Source organism: Mobula birostris, chromosome X, assembly GCF_030028105.1.
Source record: "Mobula birostris isolate sMobBir1 chromosome X, sMobBir1.hap1, whole genome shotgun sequence".
Lineage (NCBI taxonomy): Eukaryota > Metazoa > Chordata > Chondrichthyes > Myliobatiformes > Myliobatidae > Mobula > Mobula birostris.
The window spans coordinates 52,210,082-52,227,639 of NC_092402.1; the positions used below are offsets into that span (position 1 = coordinate 52,210,082).

The 17,558-nt window shown below is 54.7% G+C and overlaps 1 protein-coding gene across 1 annotated transcript in view; it reads left to right on the forward strand.

The window, feature by feature from the left end:
* mars1 (methionyl-tRNA synthetase 1) overlaps nt 1–17,558 on the forward strand; it is a 72,210-nt gene that overhangs the window by 22,725 nt on the left and 31,927 nt on the right. Inside the window, exons 10-12 of the mRNA XM_072249784.1 lie at nt 627–828; nt 1,536–1,610; nt 3,239–3,409. Of these exons, the coding sequence (XP_072105885.1) occupies nt 627–828; nt 1,536–1,610; nt 3,239–3,409 (448 nt within the window). The remainder of the gene's footprint in view (nt 1–626; nt 829–1,535; nt 1,611–3,238; nt 3,410–17,558) is intronic.

A 17,558-nucleotide genomic window follows, 5' to 3' on the forward strand; every position in this document is an offset into this window, starting at 1 on the left:
GCCCTCAGAGATGGGGGAGGGTGTAGGAGATGCTCTCCAGATTGACGCAGATGGAGGTAGACTCTTACCCCCAACACTCCCCAGAGCATGGCAGATGGTCTGGGAGACCTAACACTCAATAGTACACCTCAGGAACAGGCCCTTCGGCCCACTATTACCATGCTAACCACAGTCAGTGCCGAATCAGGCCAATTTTCTGAATCAGATTTGAACCAAAACATTGACGGTTTCTCTTTCCGTCAAATGGGACTGGCTAAGATGGTCATCCTGGTCAGTACGGTTTAGTTGGACTGAAGGGCCTGTTTCTATGCTGTATGACCTAGTGACCTGTCTGAGGGCTAAAATCCTTTGTGGCACAGAGAAAACTAATAGCTAAGCACCTAACTAAACTAAACCCTTCTGCCTACACATTCAAAACTCCCACTCAGTGCCTGCCACTCTGGAGAAAACAACCCAGGTTTGTCCAACCTCTCCTTATAGCTCATACCCTCTAATCCAGGCAGCATCCTGGTGAAACTCTACCACACCCTTCCCACTCTCAGTCCTGACGTCTCGACCCAAGAGGCTGACAGTTCCTCTCTCCTCTCCAACGTGTCAATTGCTACATTCTGGCTGCCTCTTTACAGCATTGCCCAGGACATCTTCTGCCGGCTGAGGGAAAGGGGCTTCCTCTCCAGCGACGTGGTAGACCAGCTTCACTGCCAGAGGTGTGAACGTTTCCTGGCCGACCGCTTTGTGGAAGGTTTCTGCCCCTTTTGCAACTACCCGGAGGCCCGGGGGGACCAGTGTGATCTCTGCGGGAAGCTCATCACCGCTGTCGACCTGAAGGTGACTCCCTCCAGACTTCTCAGAGCTGATGGTTGTGTGTGTGTGTGTGTGTGTGTGTGGCTATGCTTTATCAGTTGATCCTCTGTGTTTAAGACCATAAGACATAGGAGCAGAATTAGGCCATTCCGCCCATCTCGAGTCTGCTCCGCCTTTTGATTGTGACTGATTTATTTTCCCTCTCAACCCCGTCTCCTACTTTCTCACTGTAACTTTGATGCCCTTTCTAATCAAGAACCTATCTACCTCCAGTTTAAATATACACGTTAACTTGGCCTCCACAGCTGTCTATGGCAAGAATTAAGAGTCGGGAAGTTAAATTTGCAGCTTTTTAAAACTCTAGTTAGACTGCATCCAGAGTATTGCAATCGATCCTGGTCCCTTGGTACCCAGCAACTGTCCTCAAGGACCACCACCTTCTGGGGCAAATTGAGGCTGAGACATTGGAATTGGTTTATTCTTGTCACATGTACCGAAATACAGTGAAAAACTTGCCTTACACACTGTTCATACAGATCAGATCATTACACAGTGTACTGAGGTAGAACAGGGTAAAACAATAACAGAATGCAGAATAAAGTGTCACAGTTACAGAGAAAGTGCATACCCACAGGGATGTGCCAAATTCTTAAACTTTATGAACTCCATTGTTGCCAGAAGAATGGTAACTAACCTGCCTGTTTTGTTTTGGCTCTGTGTGTTTGTAACAGGACCCTCGCTGCAAGATCTGCGGGGACACACCGGTCATCAAAAGCTCAAAGCACTTGTTTTTGGAACTGCCGAAGGTAAGCCAGGGCCTCATTCTCAGCAAGGCATTGGAAGCGAGAGCACCAGATGCCTCGGTCTTGTGGTGCATTGGTCAGACCTCTGGGGACCTGAGGAGCGTGAGGGTCAGAGGCTCCTTGACATACGTGTCCATAGCTTGCTGAAAGTGGAGACACAGGTGGGCGATGTTGTGGAGAAGCCATTTGTTATGCTTGCCTTCACAGCCTGGGGTATTGTTAGTATTCATTTCCAGAGGACGATTCCATGCCGTGCAAATTGATGTGATGGTTCAGAAGACACATGGTGCCTTGGCCTACATTAATTGGGGGATTGAGGTCAAGAGCAACGAGGTTATGTCCATAAAACTCGGGTTACACCACACTTGTGTTCAGTTCTAGTCACCTGATTATAGGAAGGATGTGGAAGCTTTAGAGAGGGCACAGAGGAGATTTACCAGGGTGCTGCCTGAATTTAAGAGTGTGACTTGTAAGGACAGAATGAGCAAGCTCGGGCTTTTCTCTTTGGAGCAAAGGAGGATGAGAGGTGACTTGACAGAGGTGTATAAGATTATGAGAGGCATGGACGGGGTGGACAGCCAGTGCCTTTTTCCCAGGGCAACAATGGCCAATACAGGAGGACATCTATTTAAGGTGAGTGGAGGAACATTTAGGGGAGATGTCAGAGATAGATTTTTTACACAGAGAGTGCTGTGCCTGGAACGCACGGCTGGGGCTGGTGCATTCGAGAGTTTTAAAAGTCTCCTAGGCACATAGATTTGGGGGAAATGGTGGGTTATGGGCTGTGTAGGAGGGAAGGGTCAGATTGATTGTAGACTAACCTTGTATACCTCAGGCTGGCAGAACATGCATGGCCTAAAGGTTCTGTGTTCTCTGAGAGGAAGGATGTACTGCTGAACCTTTATAAGGCATTGGTCAGAGTGCATTTGGGATATTGTAAGCAGTTTTGGGCCCTAATCTAAGGATGTGCTGGTCGTGAAGAGGATCCAGAGGAGGTTCACAAGGATGATCCCAGGAAAGCTTCACATGAGGGGAGCATTTCATGTCTCTAGACCTGTACCTGCTGGTGTTTAGAAGGATTGGTGTGGGGGGGGGGGGGGGTATTGACTCTCGTTGAAACCTCCCGAATACTGAAAGGCTTAAAGAGAGCAGATGTGGAGAGGACATCTTCATCAGTGGGAGGGTCCACGATCCAAGGGCACAGCCTCTGAAATCAGACGAAGAGGAATTTATTCCGCCAGAGGGTTGTGAATCTTGGGATTCGTTACCCCAATGGGTAGTGGAGGCCAATTCATTAAGTGTGTTCAAGGAACAGATCAGCGTGTTGTTGACCAGTAAGAAGGATTATGGGAATTATTCAGTCATGATTAAATGGCAGAGCAGATTTGATGGGCCAAATGGCCGAGTTATGCTGCTGTAACCTTGGTATATCTGGCAGAAGTGCAAGAGGTGCTCCATAATATTGCTGTACTGAGGTGGTGATCAGGGTTGTGCTGGTTGGTTCTGAATGATTGAAGGGAAGTAGCTGTTCCTGAACCTGGTGATGTGGGGCTTCAGGCTTCTGTATCTCCTGCCTGATGGGAGCTGCAAGCTGCAGTTCAAATGCTGATGTTTTGTTGTTATGACTGCAGCTGGAGGATAGTCTGGAACAGTGGCTGGAGAAGTCGATGGCAAGCGGAGACTGGACGGCAAATGCCCGCTTCATCACCCATTCCTGGATCCGGGACGGGCTCAAACCTCGCTGCATCACCCGGGACCTGAAGTGGGGCACAGCCGTTCCACTTGAGGAGTTCCAGGACAAGGTGAGAGGTTTACACCCTACCAGGGTCAGACACAGAGTGAAGCTTCCTCCACACTGTCCCATCACACACTCCCAGGGTCAGACACAGAGTGAATCTCCCTCCACACTGTCCCATCACACACTCCCAGGGTCAGACACAGAGTGAATCTCCCTCCACACTGTCCCATCACACACTCCCAGGGTCAGACACAGAGTGAATCTCCCTCCACACTGTCCCATCACCCACTCCCAGGGTCAGACACGGAGTGAAGCTTCCTCCACACCGTCGCATCACAAACTCCTGGGATCAGACACAGAGTGAAGCTCCCTCCACACCGTCGCATCAGAAATTCCTGGGATCAGACACAGATTGAAGCTCCCTCCACCCCATCCCATCACACACTCCCAGGGTCAGACACAGAGTGAAGCTCCCGGCGCACTGTCTCATCAGACTCTCCCAGGGTCAGACACAGAGTGAAACACCCTCCACACCATCGCATGACACACTCACAGGGTCAGACGCAGAGTGAACCTCCCTCCACACTGTCCCATCACACACTCCCAGGGTCAGACACAGAGTGAATCTCCCTCCACACTGTCCCATCACACACTCCCAGGGTCAGACACAGAGTGAATCTCCCTCCACACCATCCTATCACACACTCCCAGGGTCAGACACAGAGTGAATCTCCCTCCACACTGTCCCATCACACACTCCCAGGGTCAGACACAGAGTGAATCTCCCTCCACACTGTCCCATTACACACTCCCAGGGTCCTACACAGAGTGACTCTCCCTCCACACTGTCCCATCAAAGACTCTCAGGGTCAGTCACACAGTGAATCTTGCTCCACACTGACCCATCAAACAATACCGAGATCAGACACGGAGTGAATCTCCCTCCACACCATCCCATCACACACTCCCTCGGTCAGACACAGAGTGAATCTCCCTCCACACCATCCCATCACACACTCCCAGGGTCAGACACAGAGTGAATCTCCCTCCACACCATCCCATCACACACTCCCAGGGTCAGACACAGAGTGAATCTCCCTCCACACTGTCCCATCACACACTCCCAGGGTCAGACACAGAGTGAATCTCCCACCACACTGTCCCATCACACACTCCCAGGATCAGACACAGAGTGAATCTCCCTCCACACTGTCCCAACACACACTCCTGGGATCAGACGCAGAGTGAATCTCCGTCCACACTGTCCCATCACACACTCCCAGGGTCAGACACACATTGACTATCCCTCCACACTGTCCCATCACACACTCCCAGGGTCAGACACAGAGTGAATCTCCCTCCACACTGACCCATCACCCACGCACGGAGTCAGACAGAGAGTGAAGCTCCCTCCATACCGTCCCATCACACACTCCTGGGGTTAGACATCGAGTGAAGCTCCGTCCACACTTACCCATCACACACTCCTGGGGTCAGACACAGAGTGAATCTCCCTCAACACTGTCCCATCACACACTCCTGGGGTCAGACACAGTGATTCTCCCTCCACACCATCCCATCACACACTCCCAGGGTCACTCACAGAGTGAAGGTCCCTCCACACTGTCCATCACAGACTCCCAGGGTCAGACACAGAGTGAATCTCCCTCCACACTGACCCATCACCCACGCACGGAGTCAGACAGAGAGTGAAGCTCCCTCCATACCGTCCCATCACACACTCCTGGGGTTAGACATCGAGTGAAGCTCCGTCCACACTTACCCATCACACACTCCTGGGGTCAGACACAGAGTGAATCTCCCTCAACACTGTCCCATCACACACTCCTGGGGTCAGACACAGTGATTCTCCCTCCACACCATCCCATCACACACTCCCAGGGTCACTCACAGAGTGAAGGTCCCTCCACACTGTCCCGTCACAGACTCCCAGAGTCAGGCACAGAGTGAATCTCCCTCCATACCACACCATCACACACACCTGGGGTCAGATACAGTGATTCTCCCTCCACACCATCCCATCACACACTCCCGCGGTCAGACACAGAGTGAATCTCCTTACACCCTGACCCATCACACACTTCCAGGCTCAGACACAGAGTGAATCTCCTTACACCCTGACCCATCACACACTTCCAGGCTCTGACACAGAGTGAATCTCCCTCCACACCATCCCATCACACACACCTGGAGTCAGACACAGAGTGAATCTCCCTCCACACTGTCCCAGCACACACTCCTGGATTAGACACAGAGTGAAGCTCCCTCCACACCGTCCCATCACAGACTCCCAGGGTCAGTCACAGAGTGAATCTCCCTTACACACTGACCCATCACACACTCCGGGGCTCAGACACAGAGTGAAGCTGCCTCCACACCATCCCATCACACACTCCTGGGATGAGACACAGATTGAATCTCCCTCCATACCATCCCATCACACACTCCCAGGGTCAGACACAGAGTGAATCTCCCTCCACAATGTCCCATCACACAGTCCGGGGCTCAGACACAGAGTGAATCTCCCTCCACACCGCCCCATCACACACTCCCAGGGTCAGACACAGAGTGAATCTCCCTCCACAATGTCCCATCACACACTCCCAGGTTCAGACACAGAGTGAATCTCCCTCCACACCGTCCCATCACACACTCCCAGGGTCAGACAGAGAGTGAATCTCCCTCCACACTGTCCCGTCACACCACCAGGGATAAGACACAGAGTGAAGCTCCCTCCACATCATCCCATCACACACTCCTGGGATCAGACATAGAGTGAAGCTCCCTCCAGACTGACCCACCACACACTCCCGGGATCAGACACAGAGTGAAACTCCCTCCCCACCGTCCCATCACACACTCCTGGGGTCAGTTACAGAGTGAATTACACTCTACAGCGTCCCATCACACACCCCCGGGGTCAGACACAGACGGAATCTCCCTCCACACCGTCCCATCCAGCACTCCTGGGGTTGGACATCGAGTGAATCTCCCTCCACACTGTCCCATCAAACACTCCCAGTGTCAGACACAGAGTGAATCTCCCTCCACGCTGTCCCATCACACACTCCCAGTGTCAGACACAGAGTGAATCTCCCTCCACACTGTCCCATCATGAACTCCCAGGGTCCTACACAGAGTGAATCTCCCTCCACACCGTCCCATCACACACTCCCGGGATCAGACACAGAGTGAATCTTCCTCCACACCTTCCCATCACACACTCCCAGGGTCAGACGCAGAGTGAATTTCCCTCCACACTGTCCCATCACACCTCCAGGGATCAGATATAGAGTGAAGCTCCCTCCAGACTGACCCACTACACACTCCCTGGGTGAGACGCTGAGTTAACCTCCCTCCACACCATCCCATCACACACTCCCAGAGTCAGACACAGAGTGAAGCTCCCTCCACACCGTCCCATCACACACTCCCGGGATCAGACACAGAGTGAAGCTCCCTCCACACTGTCCCATCACAGGCTCCCAGGGTCAGTCACAGAGTGAATCTCCCTTACACACTGACCCATCACACACTCCGGGGCTCAGACACAGAGTGAAGCTGCCTCCACACCATCCCATCACACACTCCTGGGATGAGACACAGATTGAATCTCCCTCCATACCATCCCATCACACACTCCCAGCGTCCTACACAGAGTGAAACTCCTTCCACACTGTCCCATCACACACTCCCAGGGTCAGACACAGAGCGATCCTCCCTCCACACCGTCCCATCACAGACTCACAGGGTCAGTCACAGAGTGATTCGCCGTCCACACTGTCCCATCACACACTCCCAGGATCAGACATGGAGTGAAGCTCCCTCCACACTGTCTCATCACACACTCCAGGGGTCAGAGACAGAGTGATTCTCCCTCCACCCCGTCCCATCACATACTCCCGGGATCAGACACAGACTGAATCTCCCTCCACACCATCCCATCAGACACACCTGGGATCCCACACAGAGTGTGTCTCCCTCCACACCGTCCCATCACACACTCCCGGGATCAGACACAGACTGAATCTCCCTCCACACCGTCCCATCCAACACTCCTGGGGTTGGACATCGAGTGAAGCTCCCTGCACACCATCCCATTACACACTCCCAGGGTCAGAAACAGATTGAATCTCCCTCCACACTGTCCCATCACGCACTCCCAGGGTCCTGCACAGAGTGAATCTCCCTCCACACCGTCCCATCACACACTCTCAGGATCAGACACAGAGTGAATCTCCCTCCACACCATCCCATCACACACACCTGGGGTCAGACGCAGAGTGAATCTCCCTCCACACCATCCCATCACACACTCCCGGGATCAGACACAGAGTGAATCTTCCTCCACACCGTCCCATCACACACTCCCAGGGTCAGACACAGAGTGAATTTCCCTCCACACTGTCCCATCACACCTCCAGGGATAAGACACAGAGTGAATCTCACTCCACATCATCCCATCACACACTCCTGGGATCAGACATAGAGTGAAGCTCCCTCCAGACTGACCCACCACACACTCCCTGGGTGAGACACTGAGTTAACCTCCCTCCACACCATCCCATCACACACTCCCAGGGTCAGACACAGAGTGAATCTCCCTCCACACTGTCCCATCACACTCTCCCATTGTCAGACACAGAGTGAATCTCCCTCCACACCATCCCATCACACACTCCTGGGATGAGACACAGATTGAATCTCCCTCCATACCATCCCATCACACACTCCCAGGGTCCAACACAGAGTGAATCTCCCTCCACACTGTCCCATCACACACTCCCAGGATCAGACACAGAGTGAATCTCCCTCCACACTGTCCCATCACACACTCCCAGGGTCAGACACAGAGTGAATCTCCATCCACACCGTCCAAAAGTCACTCCCAGGGGCAGACACAGATTGAAGCTCCCTCCTCTTCGTCCCATCACACACTCCCAGGGTAAGATACATAGTGCAGCTCCCTCCACACTGTCCCATCACACACTCCCAGGATCAGATACAGAGTGAAGCTCTCTCCACACTGTCCCATCACACACTCCCGAGGTCAGACACAGACGGAATCTCCCTCCACACTGTCCCATCACACACAACTGGGGTCAGGCACAGAGTGAATCTCCATCCACACCATCCCATCACACACTCCCGGGATCAGACACAGAGTGAATCTTTCTCTTTCCAGTCCCATCACACACTCCCAGGGTCAGACACAGAGTGAATCTCCCTCCACGCTGTCCCATCACGCACTTCTGGGGTTATACATAGAGTGAAGCTCCCTCCACATCATCCCATTACACACTCCCAGGGTCCTGCACAGAGTGAATCTCCCTCCACACCGTCCCATCACACACTCCCAGGGTCAGACACAGAGCGATCCTCCCTCCACACCGTCCCATCACAGACTCACAGGGTCAGTCACAGAGTGATTCGCCGTCCACACTGTCCCATCACACACTCCCGGGATCCGACATAGAGTGAATCTCCCTCCACACTGTCCCATCACACACTCCAAGGGTCAGACACAGAGTGAATCTCCCTCTGCACTGACCCATCAGACACTCCTTTGGTCAGACAGAGAATGAATCTCCCTCCACACTGTCCCATCTCACACTCCCGGGGTCAGACAGAGAGTGAATCTCCCTGCACACTGTCCGGTCACACACTCCTGGGGTCAGACACAGATTGAATCTCCCTCCACACTGCCCCATCACACACTCCCAGGATCAGACATGGAGTGAAGCTCCCTCCACACTGTCTCATCACATACTCCCGGGATCAGACACAGACTGAATCTCCCTCCACACCATCCCATCAGACACACCTGGGATCCCACACAGAGTGTGTCTCCCTCCACACCGTCCCATCACACACTCCCGGGATCAGACACAGACTGAATCTCCCTCCACACCGTCCCATCCAACACTCCTGGGGTTAGACATCGAGTGAAGCTCCCTGCACACCATCCCATTACACCATCCCAGGGTCAGAAACAGATTGAATCTCCCTCCACACTGTCCCATCACGCACTCCCAGGGTCCTGCACAGAGTGAATCTCCCTCCACACCGTCCCATCACACACTCCCAGGGTCAGACACAGAGTGAATTTCCCTCCACACTGTCCCATCACACCTCCAGGGATAAGACACAGAGTGAATCTCATTCCACATCATCCCATCACACACTCCTGGGATCAGACATAGAGTGAAGCTCCCTCCAGACTGACCCACCACACACTCCCTGGGTGAGACACTGAGTTAACCTCCCTCCACACCATCCCATCACACACTCCCAGGGTCAGACACAGAGTGAATCTCCCTCCACACTGTCCCATCACACTCTCCCATTGTCAGACACAGAGTGAATCTCCCTCCACACCATCCCATCACACACTCCCAGGGTCAGGCACAGAGTGAATCTCCATCCACACCATCCCATCACACACTCCCGGGATCAGACACAGAGTGAATCTTTCTCTTTCCAGTCCCATCACACACTCCCAGGGTCAGACACAGAGTGAATCTCCCTCCACACCATCCCATCACAGACTCCCAGGGTCAGACACAGAGTGATTCTCCGTCCACACTGTCCCATCACACACTCCAAGGGTCAGACACAGAGTGAATCTCCATCCACACCGTCCAAAAGTCACTCCCAGGGGCAGACACAGATTGAAGCTCCCTCCTCTTCGTCCCATCACACACTCCCAGGGTAAGATACAGAGTGAAGCTCCCTCCACACTGTCCCATCACACACTCCCAGGATCAGATACAGAGTGAAGCTCTCTCCACACTGTCCCATCACACACTCGCAGGGTCAGTCACAGAGTGAATCTCACTCCACACCGTCCCATCACACACTCCCGAGGTCAGACACAGACGGAATCTCCCTCCACACTGTCCCATCACACACAACTGGGGTCAGGCACAGAGTGAATCTCCATCCACACCATCCCATCACACACTCCCAGGGTCAGACACAGAGTGAATCTCCCTCCACACCATCCCATCACAGACTCCCAGAGTCAGACACAGAGCGATTCTCCCTCCACACCGTCCCATCACAGACTCACAGGGTCAGTCACAGAGTGATTCTCCGTCCACACTGTCCCATCACACACTCCAAGGGTCAGACACAGAGTGAATCTCCCTCCACACTGTCCCATCACACACTCCCAGGGTCAGACACAGAATGAATCTCCCTCCACACTGTCCCATCACCCACTTCCGGGGTCAGACAGAGAGTGAATCTCCCTGCACACTGTCCGGTCACAGACTCCCAGGGTCAGACACAGAGTGAATCTCCTTCCACACTGTCCTATCACACACTCCTGGCGTCAGACACAGAGTGAAGCTCCCACCACACTGTTCCATCATACACTCCCAGGATCAGACACAGAGTGAATCTCCCTCCTTACAGTTTCATAATGCGCTCCAGGGGTCAGAGACAGAGTGATTCTCCCTCCACACCAACCCATCACACACCCCCAGAGTCAGACACAGATTGAATCTCTCTCATTACAGTCCCATCACACAATCCCAGGGTTAGACACAGAGCGATTCTCCCTCCACACTGTCCCATCACAGACTCACAGGGTCAGTCACAGAGTGATTCTCCCTCCACACCGTCTCATCACAGACTTACAGAGTCAGTCACAGAGTGAATCTCCCTCCACGCTGTCCCATCACGCACTTCTGGGGTTATACATAGAGTGAAGCTCCCTCCACATCATCCCATTACACACTCCCAGGGTCCTGCACAGAGTGAATCTCCCTCCACACCGTCCCATCACACACTCCCAGGATCAGACACAGACTGAATCTCCCTCCACACCATCCCATCAGACTCTCCCAGGGTCAGACACAGAGTGAAGCTCCCTCCACACTGTCCCATCACACACTCCCAGGGTCAGACTGAGAGTGAATCTCCCTCCACACCGTCCCATCACACACTTCCAGGGTCAGACACAGATTGAATCTCCCTCCACACTGTCCTATCGTGCACTCCCGGGGTCAGACACAGAGTGAATTTCCCTCCACACTGTCCCATCACACATTGCCAGGGTCAGACACAGAGTGATTCTCCCTCCACACTATCCCATCACACACTCCTGGGGTCAGACACAGAGTGATTCTCCCTCCACACTATCCCATCACACACTCCTCGGGTCAGACACAGAATGAATCTCCCTCCACACTGTCCCATCACACACTCCTGGGGTCAGACACAGAGTGAAGCTCCCTCTACAGTGTCCCATCACACACTGCTGGGGTCAGACACAGACAGAATCTCCCTCCACACTGTCCCATCACACACACCTGGGGTCAGGCACAGAGTGAAGCTCCCTCCAGACTGACCCATCACACACTCCCTGCGTGAGATGCACAGTTAACCTCCCTCCGCACCATCACATCACACACTCCCAGAGTCAGAGAGTGAATCTCCCTCCACACCATCCCATCCCACACTCCTGGGGTCAGACATAGAGTGAATCTCCCTCCACACTGTCCCATCACACACTCCCAGGATCAGACACAGAGTGAAGCTCCCTCCACCCCATCCCATCCCACAATCCTGGGGTTAGACACAGAGTGAATCTCCCTCCACACTGTCCCATCACACACTCCTGGGATCAGACACAGATTGAAGATCCCTCCACCTCATCCCATCACACACTCCCAGGGTCAGACACAGAGTGAAGCTCCCTCCAGACTGTCCCATCACACACTCCCGGGATCAGACACAGATTGAAGCTCCCTCCACACCATCCCATCGCACACTCCTGGGATCAGACATAGAGTGAAGCTCCCTCCACACTGTCCCATAACACACTCCAGGGGTCAGAGACAGAGTGATTCTCCCTCTTCACCATCCCATCACACACTCCCAGGGTCAGACACAGAGCGATTCTCCCTCCACACCGTCACGTGACAGACTCACAGGGTCAGTTACGGAGTGATTTTCCCTCCACACTGTCTCATCACACACTCCCTGGGTCAGACACAGAGTGTATCTCCCTCCATACCGTCCCATCACACACTCCCAGAGTCAGACACAGACTGAATCTCCCACCACAGTGTCCCATCACACACTCCCAGGGTCAGACACAGAGTTAATCTCCCTCCACACTCTCCCATCACAGACTCATGGAATTAGACAGAGAGGGCAGCTTCCTCCACACTGTCCCATCACACACTCCCAGGATCAGACACAGCGTGAATCTCCTTCCACACTGTCCCATCACAAACTCCCTGGGTCAGACACAGAGTGAATTTCCCTCCACACTGTCCAATCGCACACACCTGGGGTGAGACACAGAGTGAATCTCCCTCCACCCCATCCCATCCCACACTCCTGGGGTCAGACACAGAGTGAATTTCCCTCTACACTGACCCATCACACACTCTCAGGGTCAGACACAGATTGAAGCTCCCTCCACCTCATCCCATCACACACTCCCAGGGTCAGACACAGATTGAGGCTCCCTCCACCTCATCCCATCACACCCTCCCAGGGTCAGACACAGAGTGAATCTCCCTCCCCACTGTCCCATCACACACTCCTGGGGTGAGACACAGAGTGAATCTCCCTCCTTACTATCCCATCACACACTCCCGGGATCAGACACAGAGTGAAGCTCCCTCCATACTGTCCTGTTACAGACTCCCGAAGTCTGAGACAGACTGAAGCTCCCTCCACACCGTCCCATCACACACTCCCGGGATCAGACACAGAGTGAATCTCGCTCCTTACAGTTCCATCACACACTCCTGGGGTCAGACACAGACGGAATCTCCCACCACACTGTCCGATCACTGACTCCCAGGGTCAGTCACCGAGTGAATCTCCCTCCACACCATCCCATCACACACTCCCGGGGTCAGACACAGAGAGGAGCTGTGCTGACTGAGCTGGGAGAAATCGAGGCAAAACTACTGGATAAAGTTCGTGGAATACTTTGGAGGTGGCTCTAAAAGTCTCTTGAACAATCGAGTGAGTGACGGCGCTGGTGAAGAAACTCGGTGTGCAGTTTTACTGCCGGTTTGGGCTGGGTTTGTTGGCGGCTGCTAACTGCATAGCTCCCAGCTGCGGCCGCTGGCAACTCGCCAGGAAGCCGGTTCGCTCCAAAACCGGAGGCAAACGCCGTCGTTCCCCCCCATTTGACAGCGGGGTAACGTTCCTCCTCCATTGCTTTCCTGATTTTCGTCCGGTGTTGGTGCCGAAGCATCTGGAAGGACGTTTCGGCCTCTCCCGGCCTGGGTCTCTGCAAGTCCGACGGAGCCTTTCCTGGCGTCGAGCCAGCGAGAACTGTCGACTGCAAACTTTCCCGGCCAGTTATTCGACTCGTTCCAGGACTTCTAACCGGCACCGCTGTAGGATTCTCGGACTGGAAAGAGCGCCAGCATGCCGGACCGGTCTCCGGGGAGTCGCGGGCCTTCGGGGAGTTATGCAAGGGCGGCTGCCTCCCCGGCCTCGGACAACGCCCTTTTTCGGTCGGTGAAGGTGGAACGTGGGGTGCAATGTATTTTGCGCCCTGGAATGACACTAGAAAAGTGTACGGAGGCAATGGAGGACCTTGTTGGGAAAGGTGGTATTCTGGCCACCGAGAAGGAGTTCGGAAAGGCGGTGTTTTATCTGGCGAATGAAGAGCTAGTGCACCGGGCCCTGAGCAGGGGAGTCACGGTAGACAACATCTTTTTACCTATGGAGCTGGTGACGGCCCCCACGCAACGTATCGTGCTTGGGCATGTTAAGCCTTTCATTCCAAATGAGGACTTGCTTCCCCCACTGGCCCGTTTAGGGCAAGTAAGGTCGGAGATCACTGCCATCCGACACAAATTTAAGAGACGCACCCTCCGCACCGTAATCTCTTTCCGGCGTCAGGTATTCATGCAGCTGGAAAGGGAGGACGATGTTGAGGGCCGGTTTACTGTCCGGCATGAGGGAGTGGATTATCAGGTGTACTGGAGCTCCGAGCGCCCGCGGTGCCATGCGTGCAGGGGGGTGGGGCACTTTCGGAGGGACTGTCCTGCCGGCCGGAACCCGAGGGAGCCCATTTCGGGCACCAGTGCCCCAGCTACCTCTGCCCCTGATCCTACTCCTGCACGTGCATCTGCGCCTGCATCTGACCCTGCCCCCGCCCGTAATCCTGCCCCAGCCCCTCACCCTGCCCCTGCCCCTACCCCTACCTCTACTCCTACGGTTGGGTCGGTCCCTGCTCCTCTCCCTGTGGTTCGGGTGGGGGACGGGGTGGAGTCTGTGCGGAGTAAGAAGGCAAAGGGGAAATCCAAACACAGTAAGAAGCGGGCCTTTGAGGCTGCAGAGCTCACGCCCATTTCGCCTGAAGTGGAGCGTGGGGCTCGGGGAGGTGCGCAAGCAGACGGGGCGATGGAAACAGAGAGCGCCGCCCCATCGGTGAAGCCTGCACCTGTGTGCTCCTCCGGTGTGAAGAGGAGAAGGGAACGTTCCCGCAAGAGGGCAGGGGATGTAGATGCGGAGGAGTCCCAGGAAGGGGTGGGAATCCGGGTAGGGGTTGGTTCTAAACCTGAGTCCCCAGCTGTAGCCACCAGTCCTGGGGAAGATGGTGTGGTTGTGCAAATAGCTTGTGATAGCCCTGTTTGCACCAATGAGGCAGCCCTGGAGGCCTCCACCCAGGACCTACAAGTCAGCGCCTCTCTGGAGACCAGTGTACCGAATAATGTAAGAGGAGACGAGACAAAGCGCTCTCATTCTCAGCACCAGGCTGCTTGTGAATCCCTTGGACCAAAGGTGCCGGGTTCCCCTCTATGCCTGCCCCCTGGGGAGGGCGTTTTTCTGTGCACGTCGACCCCAGCAATTAATGACTTGCAGGGAGTCCCTGGGGATTGTCCCTCCACTGTCGCAAATGTGGATGAGGCTGATGCGACGGTGGAGCGGGCAGGTAAGAGCGAGGTGCCCGCTGCGCGGTATGGGTCACAAGCGCAGCCATCTTTTGGAACATGCGGGGAGGCCGATGGGGATTCTGTCTGCAGTGACGGGTTGGAGGGGGACTCTTTCGATAGTGAAATAATGGACATCCTCACCCCTCCTGAGAAGTCCCCATTGATACCTGTAGAGGAAATTAAGCATTTTATTCTTACCTCTGAGGGTGCCAAGCACCGGCCTCAACTAGCCTCGCTGCGCTGGCCCAGCATGCCGAGGCTGGTGAGGTCCCTGCGAGTCATCCTCGGACGAAAGGGAAAGGGAAAGAGGAATGCGGTGGCGGGGAACGACAGACGGCAACTAAAATCTTTCCTAGATGACCTAGTAAGGGACATTAGAGGGAGAAGCAGCCTCGCTCCTACGGGGGATGGTGGGTCACAGGGTGTCGCTGGTACCGCTTGAGCCCGGAAGGCATAAAGTAACCTTGCTTTCTTTCCGGACAGTGTGGTGGAGGGCGCCTCCGCTCTCACCGAAATGGGCACAGCTGCTGAGCCCTAGTGTGCTCCCGCCATGAAGCTTACCATAGCTAGTCTCAACGTAAACGGCAGCAGGGGTCCTCTTCGCAGGCATAACAATCTCTCAGCCCTCAGGGATGGGCGGTATACGGTGAGTTTCCTGCAGGAAACCCATACCATCCCTGGGGACGAGTCTGCTTGGCTCCTGGAGTGGCGGGGCGGGGTCTACATGAGTCACCTCAGCTCCATTTCTAGCGGGGTGGCGATCCTGTTGGCCCCGACCTTCCGGCCAGTAATTGAAAGAGTCCAGGACGTTGTGCCCGGCCGTCTGCTCCACCTGGTTGTGCGCCTGGATGGCGTACCATTGCATTTTATCAATGTGTATGCTCCCAGGCGCGGTGTGATGCAGACGCGCCTATTCTGCCAGCTGTCCACCCTGCTGAGCTCCATCGATCCTGGGGATTGCGTCATCCTCGGGGGAGATTTCAATTGTACCCTCGAGGCGGAGGACCGTTCGGGCCTCCAACGCGACCCAGCATCGGCAAAAAAGTTAAAGGAGCTAGTCGGCTCCTTTGACTTGGTGGACAGCTGGCGGAATCTTCACCCCAACTCTAGCGCCTTCTCGAGAAGGTCTAGAGAAGGAGGTTCCAGGATAGACCGCATTTACATCTCTCGGGCCTACGTCTCCCGCGTGTCGGCGTCCTCCATGCGGCCGGTGTCGTGCTCGGATCATCACCTTGTGTGGATGGAATTTATTCCACTACACCCTCGGGTGGGATCCGGGTACTGGCATTTTAACAACCGGCTGCTGGAGGACAGCCGATTCCGGGATTCGTTCCGAGCTTTCTGGGTCTCCTGGAAGGAGAGGCGGAGAGTTTTCTGCTCCCTACGGCTATGGTGGGATGTGGGCAAAGCCCACATCCGGTTTTTATGTCGGGAGTACACTAGGGGGTCGACAAAGAGGCGGAGCTCTGAGGTTGAGCGGCTTGAGAGAGCGTTGCTTGACCTGGAGTCCCGCCTCGGTCCGACCGCTGGAGACCAACAGCTGTGGCAGGAATACCAGGAGAAGAAGGACGCACTAAGGAACCTGCAGCTCCAGCAGTCCCGAGGTGCGTACGTGAGGTCACGGATCCAAATGCTGCAGGATTTGGACCGTGGCTCACCCTTCTTCTACTCGTTGGAAAGGTGGCGGGGAGTTCAAAAGCAGCTAGTGGAGCTGCTGGCTGCCGATGGCTCCTCCATCACGGACCCTGATGGAATTAACAACGAGGTCCGTTCATTCTATCGGTCCTTATTCTCGCCTGATCCGTCAAATGCGGAGGTGTGTAATGAGGTCTGGGAGGATTTGCCGAAGGTCAGCCCAGAGGACGCTGTGCGTCTGGATGCCCCCCTGACTCGGGAGGAGCTGTCCACTGCCCTTCGGCAACTCCGGAGGGGCAAGTCCCCTGGTTTGGATGGACTGAGTGTTGAGTTTTATCAGGCTTTTTGGGATGTCCTGGGGGATGATTATAGCCTTGTCCTAGGGGAGAGCCTAGCCACTGGAGAAATGCCCCTCTCATGGCGGAGAGCTGTTGTGGTCCTACTGCCCAAGAAGGGAGACCTCCGCCTGCTAAAGAACTGGCGGCCGGTCTCCCTCTTGTGCGTGGACTACAAGATCTTCGCCCGGGCAATGGCCAACCGTCTGGGTTCGGTAATTGGACAGGTGGTCCATCCTGACCAATCTTATACAGTCCCGGGCCGCTCCATCTAGGACAATGTCCACCTAGTACGGGACCT